This window comes from Centrocercus urophasianus, unplaced genomic scaffold (genome assembly GCF_019232065.1).
Source record: "Centrocercus urophasianus isolate 14NV4802_14NV808 unplaced genomic scaffold, USGS_Curo_1.0 seq_10, whole genome shotgun sequence".
In the NCBI taxonomy this organism is placed as follows: Eukaryota; Metazoa; Chordata; class Aves; order Galliformes; family Phasianidae; genus Centrocercus; species Centrocercus urophasianus.
In genome coordinates, this window is record NW_024884142.1 from 37,904,937 (window position 1) to 37,919,702 (window position 14,766).

The 14,766-nt window shown below is 38.7% G+C and overlaps 1 protein-coding gene across 4 annotated transcripts in view; it reads right to left on the minus strand.

Moving 5' to 3' along the window:
- Positions 1-3,078: 3,078 nt before the first annotated feature.
- WASF1 (WASP family member 1) overlaps positions 3,079-14,766 on the minus strand; it is a 59,014-nt gene continuing 47,326 nt past the window's right edge. For 3 of the 4 annotated variants that reach the window (XM_042829420.1, XM_042829412.1, XM_042829403.1), the window contains 6 exons: positions 11,855-12,008; positions 11,071-11,188; positions 10,061-10,233; positions 7,785-7,964; positions 5,559-6,196; positions 3,079-3,987 (listed from right to left, as the gene is read on the minus strand). In XM_042829420.1, coding sequence (XP_042685354.1) covers positions 3,830-3,987; positions 5,559-6,196; positions 7,785-7,964; positions 10,061-10,233; positions 11,071-11,188; positions 11,855-12,008 — 1,421 coding nt within the window. In that variant the 3' untranslated portion in view covers positions 3,079-3,829. The remainder of the gene's footprint in view (positions 3,988-5,558; positions 6,197-7,784; positions 7,965-10,060; positions 10,234-11,070; positions 11,189-11,854; positions 12,009-14,766) is intronic. The other variant, XM_042829428.1, reaches the window with a different exon arrangement.

Here is a 14,766-nt window from a genome sequence, read left to right on the forward strand (position 1 = left end):
GGGCAGCTTGTTATTTCAGGCTGGTTGGGAAGTGCGGAGCCAAAGTCGAAGCAACATAGCTCTGAGTGAGGCACAGCAGAAGCAATGTGCGGAGCCCAAAGGAACCATGTGTTGGTGTTGTCAATTTGTGATGAAGGAAATGGCTCTCAAAGGAGTCACTAAAAAGAAAAAAAAAACGAAACAGTAAACAGGGATAATTTTGGAGGGTTTTTGTTAGGATTTGTTGTTGTTGTTTTGTTTTTTAATAATACTTTCATAGAGCTGTGTTGAAACCACTGGGTTTCAGCAGTAACAAAGTCTGCCTTCTGAGAACGTGCAAGTGATTTGGTAAGAAGACCATGCTGTCCCTCTGCCTCACCTGCCAGTGCAATGAGGGTGTGGACCATGGTGGAAGTACCCCAGATGGTAATGCATTAAAGCAGCATGTGAAGACTCTTGTGTAAAGACATGGCAAAGGGCTGGAGGAGTTGACGGACACCGGTTGCACAGCCATGTCTGAGCAATGGGCCAGAGGCTTCTCCCACCTTGCAGAGGAAGCCCTTGTGCTTTCCATGAGTCCTCACACCACGGCAGCACCCTGTGCTTGCCAAGCTGGCAAAATGAGCTGGTCCCAGTATGGCAGGGAATACCAGCTGCAACACAGCTGGGGCCACAGGTACCTGGTAGTATGCCCACATTCCACAGCACATGCCAAAGCTCAGCCCTGTGACAGTGTCAACAATCCTGAGAGCTGGGCATGGCACCCCCTGCAGAATTCACAAAGGGATGGTTTTGCCAGCAACAGTTCAAAGGGTTTAAATATGCCTCATGCTTGTCTGGTTCCAATGTAATAGGAGATTACATAATCCCTTAATGGTACTCCATATTTAAAAGCGCTGTTCACAATGTAATGCTAAAAAAGAATCAGAATTACGTCTCCTGGTCATTTTGGTTTCTTCAGTACTTTTTCTCATCCACTCATCTATTTATTTTGTGTTACCATGATGACTACTCCACTGTTACTTTACCATTTGATGTAACACTTAAATGATCACTTCTGTAACTCCGTCTTCTGTTCCAGTTCTGTCCCCCAGTATCTTACACTGCTTCTGTGCTTTTATTTTGTTCTTTGCTTTCCCTCTTTTTTTTTTTTTTTTTTAAGAGAGATCATTTTTAACAATCATCTTACAGCTCAAGAAAGGTGTGAAGTTTTACAAAGCTTTCTCTTCACTTGTTCACTGAACAGCACTACTGAGACATTTCCATGGCACACTTCGAGCCTTTGATTTTAACTAACTTCTGTAAATACAGAACCTATAAACAGTTCAATACAGGAGACTTGATTTTGCAGCTTCCAAGACACAGTGATCAATAATCTTTTACACAGCTAATAGCTGGCACAAGCAGCCCCCAAGCAGCATTCCACCAAATGAGAAGGGCAGACAGAACCTCCAGTAAGAGGACCACAAATCACAGCAACTACAGAGGCCTGGCTTTGAGTATATCTGTACATGCAAATATTCAAATCCAACAATCACCTCTCAGTCCTCGTGAATCATGCTATCGCTGGCTGGAGACCAGTTGCTATGGCAGAAAGCTGTAGCGATGGCAGAAGGCCAAGAATCCTGTCTTTGAATTCCTGCCTGAATTTAACTCCTGACTTTTCTCTGACAAGGTTCATTAACTTGCGACTCCACCAGATGAAATGAGTGCTTTGTCTGCCCTGGGAACCAGTTGGGAAGAGGTACTACTAATCACCTGGACAGTGAAACAGGTCAATAGCAACCATTTATCAATCAAGACTTTTAATATATTCAAGCCAAGTATATGATAACTGCAGTTATGTAAATTTTTTTTCCCCACACTAGCCCCTGGGCATTCTTGATGCTATGCAACACACCCAGCTCATAGATACCAGATGCAGTCAGCACACCTACAGGGCAGATGTGGTGGCACACTGAGACCATCAGCTTTGAGCAGTGCCAGCCAAGGCACCATGATGCTGCTCAGCTCAAGTGACAGTGCAGACTGCATCTAGAATATCTAAAAGGAAAACTGCAAATGTAACAAAGGCACTACCGTTGCAATGGAAAAATTCTTCAATTAGATAAAATTGCAGCATAACCTCTGAAGGTGACAGAGAAGCTGAAGAGCTGCTGTATTCCTACTTGTCTGCACTTCTGGAGATTTGCTCGGTCTCACAAACAGGCTAATAGCCACATGCCTCTGCAAATTGCTCTGCATCCTACAGAACACAGAATCACAGAATGGTTTGGGTTGGAAGAGACCCTTAAGATCATTTAATTCCAGCCCCCTGCTACAGGCAGGGACACCTTCCTCTAGACCAGGCTGCTCAAAGCCCCATCCAGGCTGGCCTTGAACGATTCCAGGGAGGGGGCACCCTCAGCCTCACTGGACAACCTGTTCCAGTGTCACAGTAAAGAATTTCTTCCTGATATCTAATCTAAATCCACCCTCTTCACATCTCATATCTCACCTTCAGAAACCCTGTTCCAACTTTAAACATTGCTTTCCCACTACTCAGTAATTCCATTTTCCAGGAGTAAGTAAGGTAGAGCACTCTTTAGCTTCTCATGCTTCCATTATCAAAAGAGTTTTGACTTTATGTTCACACTCGAGAAAGTTATTCTAGAGAATGGAAACACAAAAGCCCTGTAACTATTCAATGTTGTAACATACACAACATTCTCAGTACTTAAAAAAATCACTTTGCAGTATTACCCATATTCTTAGCAATCTATCACTGATTGTGATTTTGACCGCTGTATCTCCACTTCTCAAAATACAATGCCAAAGCTTCTAAAAAAAAAAAAAAAAAAAAACCAACAAAACACTTAAACCATATAGACCACAAGTTCTCACTTTTTTTTTTTAAACTAATGGATCACATTAAGTTTTCATCTTCTTGTATCACTTGATGATAAGAGTACATACGTTGTTTTTTTTGTTTAACATAGGTCCTTCAATCAAGTGAATACTTACTGCACCTCTGAAGGCCACAGACTGAATCTGTGATATCCAGGTATGCCTCAGTTGTAGCAGTGAAAAGCAGGCTTCACTGAAAGAGCAACAACCAGGAACATTTAAAATGAACCATTTATTAAATCAAACTGTTATTTTAACAGTTACATAAGTTACACAGCATGTTTAAGTCAGAAGATTTCACGAAGAAAAAAATTAAACTTGTATTATGCAGGCAAAAATAGTACCACACAATATGTACCTGGGAGGGAAGAAGGGAAAGGGAATCTCTAAACATTCAAATAAGGCCATAATTATTTAAAAACAACAATAAAACAATAATAAAATCCCAAAAGATCAATTTTCCTTTCAGTGTGTTCAGTGCTGCTAACTATATGTACTTCAATTGTACAGATGTAACTGAGGCAGTGATATCTCAATAGCTAGGTTTAATGTTTTTAAAACATTACAGAAGTGGAATAAGGCTCATTAGTACATACAGCTGCCCTCGGAATGTCAATCTCAGTTGCCTTCATTAACTTAAAATTCACAAAGTGCACAGTTAAGATATGCCAAAAAATTGAAACTGCTACTCTACCAACAGCTGCCCATGCTTAATACTTAGTGGTCTATTGGAACAAAGTATGTTCTTCCAAAGAAAGAGATGTGTAAGAAAAGCCACTGTAAAACATTTAGTTTCAAAAGATGCACTAGGAATTGCTTGTAAACTGAAAAGTAGAAAAACATGGATTAATCGTGTAAAGAAAAGAATACAAAAAACACTAGAAATGACCATCAAGCTTTCAAAGAACAAGCACCACAATGGACATTAGCATTCGATTTTGTAGCGTACAGCAATGTATTAATTTTACTCTAACCAATCCACTTCATCAAATTCTGAATCATCTTCCGAATCACTGTACTCTACAGCAATGCGACGAGAAAGTATGGTAGCAACATCGTTCTCAATGCGCTCATGTTTCGCTTCTTGTTCGCGCTGCTCTTCAACTTTACGCAGCTGAATACCTGAAGAACATCAAATCACAGAATTGTTACTGCCCTGCTTTATCGTTATACAAAGTATTTAGCTCATGAATCACTGAGTGCTTTGCCACCAAAGCAAAGACTGAGGACACTGCACTGTCCTCCTCAGGGGGAAGTTCTCTGTCAGCTCTTAGAGAGGGGAATGTCAGAATTACTGCTGCAGATAGGATCACCAGTCCTACTATAACATCCTGTTCTTGATTTCCAATTAGAGATACATCCATATTTTTTAGCACCATTCTAAGTGATTAAGCCGTCTTACTATTCGTGTTTTTAACACTTTTTATACTCTCTCTTCATGGCTTCAATTAAAAGTTAAAGCTATTTGGGTATCCTAGCAAGATACAATTCCCTGTAACTCAGTTTTGAATGTGCAACAGCCTGTTTTATAATAAAATATTATGTAAGTCAAATACAAAGCTGAAATAACGTACACTGATAGTATAAGAAAGATAAATGCTGTTAACATAACTTGAAACAAGACAGAGATTGTGTATTTGGGGATTTATATTCATGACACCATAGACTGACCTAAATCCTGTACTTAATAGTCCCCCCCTCTACTGTCAGGTGATAGCACATGTACTGGGGTGGAATTTAAGCTATGGTAATTGGGCCTCTTTCTTATGCAAGATTCGGTCAAAAGCTTTTTCAGGGATCAGCTAAACTGCATCAACAGGCCCTCAGTTTTTTTGCTGGTCTTCTCTACTACTGTTGGTACAGACACTACTACTCTATTCAAATGTTATCAATTCACGTGCATTAAAAATTACCTCAGATAAGTGTTACAGACTATCTATGGATATTGCAGTACAATACAGATTCCGTACTGTGTTGTAGAGGCACAGGAAAAGTAGAAGAATGTAGTACAAGGAATATTTGAGAAAGATCTGCTATTCAAAGATACCACACAGTCCAACAGCAGCACTCAGAGTGCAGCAGGGATTTGTCAGATTGTAGATCTGACAACTCCTTACCCTGGATGACCAGGAAACACTGCCCTGGGTCTCTGCCATTCACTTGCACTTTGTCAGCTGGGAAAGTGCAACTGCTCTGTTTAACACCACTGTGTGGAGACATGTTCAGACTATAATCTAAACACCTTTAGGTCTTTAGCAGCGATTTCTGATGCCCTTTAGATGTTACCGTAGTACATTGATAATATGATCAAAACATTCATTGAACTGCTCTGCTTTTATCTAGAAGTCTGTGAAAATAAACATTCTTGTCTTCTACACAATCTGCAGGCTATGAGAAATAGGCAGACAGAAATGAAGAGATAATCTCCAAAGATTATCTATAAACACATGTACACTTCTTCCGATCTAACAGAGAACCAGTTTTGCCATCCAAACTAGAGATCTGATAAGTGCAATTACAAACTGAAAAAAATAAAATCTGCCTATTTGGCAGTCTTCACGCTGAGAGAACAGAGAACAAAAACAGAGCTAAGATGCATTTCTCTAAACTAACTTCTTACATGTTAAATATTCCATCTTTTAAAGCCAATGAGGATTTATTAAGTTTCTGAGATCATTCTTTTTGTTCCATACCTTTCCGTATTGCTTCCAGCAGCACACTTCTAGCATCACTGATTACAGGAAGAGTTGAAGGGTGGCGTTTGGGTTCAGGAGCAGGAATCACTTGTGATGGTGGAGATGGAGGCATGAGAGGAGCATGAGGGCCAGGGACAATGGTTGTGGGAGGAGGGTGAAGAACAGGAGTGGGATGAGAAAGGGCTGCAACTGTGACAGGAGAAGAGGGTCGAATACCAGGAGGTGGCAAGGGAGGAGGTGGAGGTGGTGGAGGAAGTCCCTGTACTTCACCTTGAGGAGGAACTGGGTGGACTGGTACCGCTTCACACACTTGTGCAGCTCTAGTGACAGGCGGGGAGGGCTGTGCCAGGGGAGGGGCAATTGGAGGTGGAGCTGGATGTAAGACCCCAGGAGCTATCTGGAGAGGAGCTGGCGGAGGTGGCACGGCTGGGGCCTGCAGAGCAGCAGCGGGAGGTGGGGGAGGAGGTGGGACTGGGGGAGGCGGTGTGGAAGTCATCGCAGCTCGTAGTGATGAAGTGGACAAAGCAGATGGAAGAGGTGGTGGTGGGGGGGGAGGAGGAGTGGGGCTCACAAACACCGATGGTCTGCCTGTCGCTGGTGACTGAGGACGGTTTTCTACCAATCCAGTAGTAGAACTGAAAGAACATGACAAAGTTATTAGAGTAGCAGAGTGAAAAAAACAGTAATAGATTAATTTCTACAATTAAAGAATACTGAGCACTGGCCATTAAAGAATGTTATGTATTACGATGATTTCAAGGTAACCTTCGTTAATACATGTAAATTCTCAGTATGCAGTATGCATCAGTCTTCCAACACACCTTTGCTCACATCCAACTATTAATCAAGTTTACACAAACCTGCATCTTTATCAGATGTTTCCTATGGTGAGTATTATTCGATCCTCTCAACTCTGATAGAACTCTAAATCAAGGTTATTTATCTGAAGTTACTTACCTGAAGGGAACTAGTGGTTGATTAACTGCTTTAACCAACAGAACCTAAACCAAACCAATTAACCCAAACCCCCCAGAACACTAAAAGCAATGAGTAAAAGCAAAATGCATATTTAGGGTCTGATGACAGAGTGAGTGAGGCTTATATTAAAGGTCATCAGTTTTATCTACAGAAGTGTATGTTTATATTCTAGCTATTCATTACAGTGCAATGAATATGTGAATCAAATGCAAATAGGAACAGTAAAATTACTTTCCAGAAAGACCACTAGAGGATTTCTTTCAGCTGCCATGGTAAAATTAATTTTAAAACTGTTGCCATTCTGCATATATTCTCCTGGGGAGTAAAAAGACGTTCTTCTGGAGAGATGAATATCTCATGGATGAAACAACTTAACTGTCCTCTATTCCAAACTGTACATACCTGACCCTAAACTAAGATTTTTGATACAAAAGTACCAGCGGGGTGAAAATACTTTAAGTATGTATCCAGCTCTGGAAAGGCAGGGAAATGAAAATTAAAATAACAGAGGGGAAAAAAAGTCACTGTAAGTTAGCACATGGAATGAATGTGTAGTTTTGTCAGCTAATCTTCGTACCATGGAAGTACATTCTTCCTTCCATGTATGATGAAACACAGCTCAGTAGTACAAATATCAGATTTCCAGATTTTCAAAACTCCAAAGCTGAGTGTTGAGATTCCAACATCATTCAAAGAAACATTTTCCAAACAGTTATCCTCAGAAGGTTACACAGGTAAAATACCAATAGCTAGGTGGCATCTGTTTCCAAAACTACACACTGTGAGACTTAGGTTTTAACTCTTCTCCCCAACTCCTATGTGGCCCTGTGGCTGTGGAGAAGTCAGGTTTCTGGACTGACACAGAGTGTACGTACCACCCGGGCCACACAAAAGTAACACTCATAACTGTTAGTGGGGTAGTCTGCAGCATAGGAAGTTCTGCAGCATAGGAAGTTCCGCACAAATGTGCGCAAGAACTTCTTTACGGTGAGGGTGACGGAGCACTGGAACAGGCTGCCCAGGGAGGTGGTGGAGTCTCCTTCTCTGGAGATGTTCAAGACCTGCCTGGATGCCTACCTGTGCGACCTGGTGTAGAGAACCTGCTTTGGCAGGGGGGTTGGACTCGATGATCTCTGGAGGTCCCTTCCAACCCCTACAATTCTGTGATTCTGTGATTCTGTGATTCTGTAGTAGAAAACAAATTTGCCAACAGGACTGCATGTGACTTGACTGCTCTTTACCTACCTAACACAAGGAGGCACAGGTTTCACATCTCCTGCACCGTGCATTGGAGGTGGTGGTGGCGGTTCATGTGGTCGGACCAACACTCGCTCTTCAGCTCTGTTCAGAAGTTCAGACATCTGGCTATAGGGTAATGCAGAAAGAGAATATGATCCGTCCATATGGTCCACATATGCTTGAGATCTGTAGGAAAGCAGTGAAAAATGATCCTTTGTTAAATCTAAGTATTATTGCTCTCTGTTACTGTTTTATATTTCAGTTTTGTTTCTGAATTCCAAGATCACTATTCACTAATGTTGTATATTATATACTTAATGACTTTTTAATAATATATCCAATTTCCCATGCCACTGCTTCTAGCAGCTCAAAGGCTCAGTGCTTTTGACAGGTATATCAGACAATTTCTACATTATATGCCTGATCTTAGAGTTCATGAATCACGTTACTTTGATTTAGGTACACATATCAATACAACCAGGAATATGCACACAGCAGTATGTTATGCAACAGGCATTATATTTGTAATAGTTTCAGCTCCTAAAACCCAGCACATGAGCAAACACATTCTTTTGTAACATTCTTTCATAACATCCATCAAGTGGTAGAATTTACAACTGAATAATTTAGTTGATCTTGTCAGAGGATCTTCATTCCAGTACTTTAATCCATACTCCAGCATTCTCTATACTGGAGAACACACTACTTTAGATCCAGTATTTTATAGCTATATAATAGATGCAAAGAAGGTAATCTAAAGAAGATCTACTATTGAGTAGTAACATCAAATACAGCTAAATGCAAATAAAGACAGCATAAAATAATTCAACTTGCAAATTTAGACACCCTTTGAGGGCCTGATCTGCTAGAAAATTTTAATTAATCACTTAACTAAAAATATTAATAACTGCTTAAATGTCTCAATGAAATATAGACGAAATGTGTTTGCAGAACACTGCCCAATGCTTATAGAAGTATTTCACCTTTATATGTACTGCTACCAGTGTAATATCCAAGACTATTAAACAATTAGAGGGCAAAACTATTACTCTGTTATTCAAAAGCACTCTGTTCTTCTATATCTGAATAACATCTTCTGCACACGCAGTGCCCACAAGCACTACTGCATTATTCATAATTTCACTACTGTTACTGAGATAATCAAGGTCTTGGTGAGGGTCCTGGCTATAAAAGGAGTCCTGCAAGAAATGTGCCTAATATGGAATCCAGTACAACAAAAGAAAAGGACAGCAGGAAAGCAAATGTTTCTGCTAACTACTTAACAGAGTTGTTTACAGAGATAAGACACTACAAAGTTGTTCCCACAAAAACATTCTTTGCCACAGCTTAAGTAGTACTCTACTGGCTAAACTGAGATCATTTTTCCTTTATGAATTCAAACAGCTAGCTTTTCTACAAGTAGCTTTTTCCACTTCTCAGATACAGAACATTAACTCCAACAGATGCTGTAAGTTATCCACTGCTACTATTAAGTGTATTTGAAAGCCCTATTAAGTTAAACAAAATGCTTGGCCAGTGAAAGATGGGGCAGGATTCATTTATTTGTTTATTTTGTTGTATAGGGCAACAAACAACCAACAATATAACAAACAAACAAAAAACCCAGCCCAAAGCAAACTAAATCACACCAAAACCACACCTCCAAAACTGCTGACATTACTTTTCAGCCCTCTTTCTTATCATAATTTTCTCAGCTGATACAATAGAATTGGTTTTGCACAAGCATCACCAAAGGAAACACAGGAGGAATACTATGTAAAATGCTGCATTTAGCCACCTGCAAATATGTGCTGTGAAATGAAAATTCAACAGGTTGGATTTTGTAATAGATCATAACCAGAAGCATCAATCAAATCTTGGATTTGTTCATGAGTAAAGAGAAGCTCAGCGGTCTCATTTGAGTTCCAAATGGACATTTGTTCACATCACACCCACCATATAATCTTGGCAGTGTCTGCTGTAAGAAAAATCAAGCGCTTGGAATAATGGGGATTTTTGAAGGTCAAGACTGGGTTATACTGACTTTATTCCCTTCAAGTCACAAACAGATGACTTCAATAACAAGATAATAATAACTCTTGTAAAGATTCACCGACTGAGAATTTTAAAACTGACTTTTGATAGAACTAAGTCAATAATTTTCAGTGTGTTTCAAGAAAAGCAGTAGCATCTCATCATCTACCACTCCTCAAGCATGTTTGCTGTACATTACAAGTATCTATACTTAATAACGGATAGAAAAAATAAAAATAAAAAGAAACCTGGATTCAAAATGTGAGGCTGGCCCATTAGGAACTTCAATGTGCTTATGCAAGAGGTTAGCATCATCTTCTGCAAGCTCTGGACCTTGGGCTAGCTTCTGCCACTCCCTCCGTCTGTCATGAGGTGCCCTTGGCACTTTTTCTGGTTCATGAGGGCGATCTAGATTTTTCTGCTGTAGGAGAGTTGTGCAAACAAAAGTGACAATTAAGACAACTTTTTTCAACTAGTTGCATTTATACATCATGCATAAAACAGTGAAAAACAATCCCAATTCAAGAGCAAGAAGAAACAACAATAATTAAATTTTGGTCAATACAAATATATAAACCAAAAAGCATTGTAAAAGGCAGAAGATTCACTCTAATGCATAAGTTACTTATAAGGCAGGGGAAAATAACTGCCTAGGTAGATTCTTATACTGCTTGAAATGAAACGCTGAATCAGTTATACTTATTGTCTTTACGTATGAAATATACAGAATCATGAAGAAACAAAAAAAGTAGCACTATCTTTTCAAAACTGCTTATTTAAGAAAATATATACAAACTGCTCAATTCCTGCTAATTTCTGCCCTGTTTAGATTTCATTTGGGTGTTGTTGCAGTTGGTGGTTTCGTTTTTTTTTTTTTCTCCATCTGTGAGACTGTCAGGGTTTTGTACCATCAAAAAAAAAGTGGTCTAGCAAAATTTTTTATTTCTTTTTTGATCTTTCTTGAGTCACTGTAGGTGATTTATAGGTTCTTATAGCTTCTGGCAAACCTGCTTTTATTTACTTTAAGGCAATATGAAACCTTTAGGCACATTCATATTATTATTAAATATTTGTTTGTTAAGTCAAGGGAATTTGAATGAACAAAAGTAGTTTCAGTTGAATGAAGATGACCATATTTCTGTAAAGTCTGTATTGTTATTAATACCATAACCAAAATTCACTGTATAAGCAAGTGAACCATTTCCAGGAAAAACAAACAAACAAAAAACAACCAACTACACAAAGCTAACATACATACCTTCTGCTTCCTCTTTTCTTTTCTTTTGTCCTCAGTGTCCTGTAACATTTTTTCCTTCCAGAGGTCAAAGAAGTATGAAGGATTGGTATAAAACTTCAAACCTTCTTTTCCATCATCCCTGCAATACAATGACCCAAACAGGATATAATGTTTATTCGACAACAAGCGTTAACACAAAAAATAAAGGCTTATTCAAGAATATGTGCTATTTCATGCCTGGAAATATTTTGCCACAGATGAACAGACAGAAGTTAAAAACTGATCTCCTACGACATCACTCTTTATCATCTTTCCTTGTATCAAGGTTCAGATTCTAGAGAAGTGACTTTAACACAAGTTAAAGATAAAATGAGCATCCTTAATAAAATAATTCTCAGTCCAACAATTCAAAAGTAAATCTGAGTGGCTAGTGTTGCAACTATTGATTCAGACTGATTTGGATGTAGCAAAGAATATTCACCTCTGCTGAAGACATTTCTTTCCATGTATTCTACCACTTGTTTTCATCTGTTCTTATTCAAGAGCATTACTCAGCTTAATATACACAGATAATCGAAAATACTTTTTCTTACCATTGTTAGGTTAGAGTAAAATTTGAGTAAACTAGAATAAGGTTTTAACACGTTCAATATCTTCTCTTATCTGTACTCCTCAAGCAGCTTCACTGTTTTCCAGCGCGGCTCTTCCAGCACTACTCAACATGAGCATGATGACTTAATATAGAATCTCTACTACATATAACTAGCTAGAAATTGGTTTTGATTGGTTTTTTATTTTAACTAACCTGTAAGGGGTGAGAATGTTAAGAGGAGGAGGCTGTTCACAAATGTCATAGGTTTCTTGCAAAGGAATAGGCAGAGTTTTGCGGTCAAACAGCTGCTGATCTTGAGTTGTGGAACTGCGGAAAGCTTTCCTCATGGTAATGTCCTGCAGTGACACTGAAAGGGGATACGGCCATGTAAAAAGAGAGGAAAAAGCTAAATACACTTTATTTGATTTAATCTGGAATTGCTAAATGCTAGTTAGAACATCAATATTAAGCATTACTACTAATATTGTATACCCAGTACAAACGCATGTTCAACAAATATAAATTCATCTAGTAATAGTAACATGACAAGATGTTGTCAGATTACATGAAAAACACGTTTGAAATGTTCCAGCATATCACACTGAATTTAGTTTTGCAGGAAACTTCTGCTTACCTGGACAGATCATCAGAATCCTCTCTCTATCTCTCCAAGGTAGTTCAACAAATTGCTTTCTGTAGTTTAAAATAATTCTCTAGCTTGAAAGGACCTAATAACATTCACCCACTCCACAATGTTTTGTGTGCTCATCTTGAGGTATAGATTTTACCTTTATCTGTCATTAGGACTTCTCTTCCTTGCATGTAGGTAGCAGTTCCTAAGAAGGCCCACTGAGATACCAAATTGGCAAATCACTTAAGCTCACTGTACTGTTATCAGAGAGTTTTAATGAGAGGTGATACTGTGTTCCAACACATCAAAGCAGTCAAGTGTTGGCTTTTATCAGACTGAATAGTTGAGATAAGGCTCTTCTGTTTAATTCAGGTGAGTCACTTGGAGTTTTTAAGCACTTATCAATTATCATCACGCAAGATTCAAAGGAAAAATAACACTAGGTGAATTCAATAGATTAAACAGTGATTTGAAACACACTGACTTACTGTTGTTAAAGCCTCTTCATCTTTTTCTATTTCACAATCATTAAAATTTAGATTAAAAAATAATGGGGAAGTGACTGTGACCAGTGAAACTCGCACCTTCCATTTCTGGAACAGTGTACCTTCTCAGTCCATGTTAGCCTTCCTCCCTGATACTCAATTACTATACTTGTGAAGCCCCTGGCATTTCTCAAAACGGATTTTGCAGCCTGTGTCGAACCTTCACTAAATAAATCAGCAGCTTTGTTCATTCATTCAGATATTATTAAAAATAAAACCCACAAAATTTTATACATACGCACTAACACATTTATGCTGACCGTAGTGCCTGCGTACTCAAGATGAGAGAACGCCCTCCCTATCTCACTGCTTTAGAGAAAATCATGAAAGCCTTTGGCAACTGTTTTCTAAGATCACACTGGTTTAAGCTGAAAGCTGCTTTTACTCTTCTTTCCTGTAACACATAGAAGTGTATGTACACAGACAGAGATGAGGTTCTACTCTATGATCAAAAAAGGGGCAGGATATTTTCCAGCAGGCTTACAATTCCTGACATGTTCTTTCTTCTTACCTAAGCATATTGGCAGTATTCTTTGTGAGGCTAAAGATAGGTTTTATTTGATTTTCAGTTTGCTGTTTGAGGTTCATTGCAGTTGGCAAGGTTATATGTGCTGGAACAGTTTGCTCCTGTTTATCCTTAGATTCCATTTTGTTACTGTATTTTTTTATTGTTTTAATACCTTTAATTAGCTGCTCAGAAGCCTTTTTACATGCTACATGAAAGAAGTACTATAATGCATGGATATCAGCTATTGTACCTGTCATGAAGTATGCACTGTTACTTGCTGCCAAAAGTTCACGCTTAAAATAAAAGACTGGGGTTTGCCTAGTCTAAAATGCCATTTTTAGATTCTTTCATACTTCAGCTGCTTCTCCTTTAGGTTGTTGGTCTTACAAATTTCACCAAATGTACATGTTCAGAGTTGCTTGACAATTCCACAGGTCTTCAACTATTCTTTTATTGGAAACTATGTCAGTTAAAAGAAATAAACTGCTGTATTTCTTAGAACCCGCATATGTTCTGAAAGTAATAAAAAAAGAACACTGCCATAAAGGCAGTTGTTTTAATATTAAAATGCGCATGAGGTATGCAGCACCATATTCCTGAGATATATATTACCCTATAAACTATTCACATTCCCTATTTAATCTCAACTGAGCAAATACAGTTGGTCAAATTCATAGCCTGCATTTTGTTGTTTTAATTTCCAATTTTTGTAATCATGTACAAGGGAACATCACACCTGAGGATAATCAATCCCTACCTAGTGTGTGCAGATTACTTTCTCTCTAAAACCAGACTAATGTGCAAAGGTCTTAAGAGAAAACTGAATTTCAGAAGGCCAAAAGCATTCCCTGCATTGATATTCAATGAACGGTATTCAATGCAATCATTCAACACAACTGAATATATTATTACATTATGAAGGAAATGCAAGGACACAGAACACAAAATACTGAGAATTTTGACACTGATATAACTAGCCTACAGAAAAAAATGATTGCCTAAATTGCATGTTACAAACACAGCATATAACTCTGGGCTGTGTACAGTTTGGCTTACAAAGCCATTCATGTAGCTTGCCAGCTGGCTGAGGAACAGCAACATGCATGTGGCTTCCCACCGGGGTGAGAAAAACACAGAAACACTGCTGGTCATATGGCCATTTAGCTTTGGTCGAGTGACAAATTAGCACAGCAAGAGAGCAAACAAATTGTACATGTGAATTCAGGTGAGGGAAGACATAGGATGCTGAAGAAAGAATTGGAAGTGATTCAGGGATTTAACTTGATGCCAATAAAATTAAACTTCTAGTTGCCTAACATCTAATTAGCACCGTAGTCTTTGTATGGCCTGTGATCTTAAATTTCATATACCTACATTTCTCAAAAAGTCAGTGTGTTACACCACTTGTGTTTACTGCCATGTACAAAAAAACAACAACAAA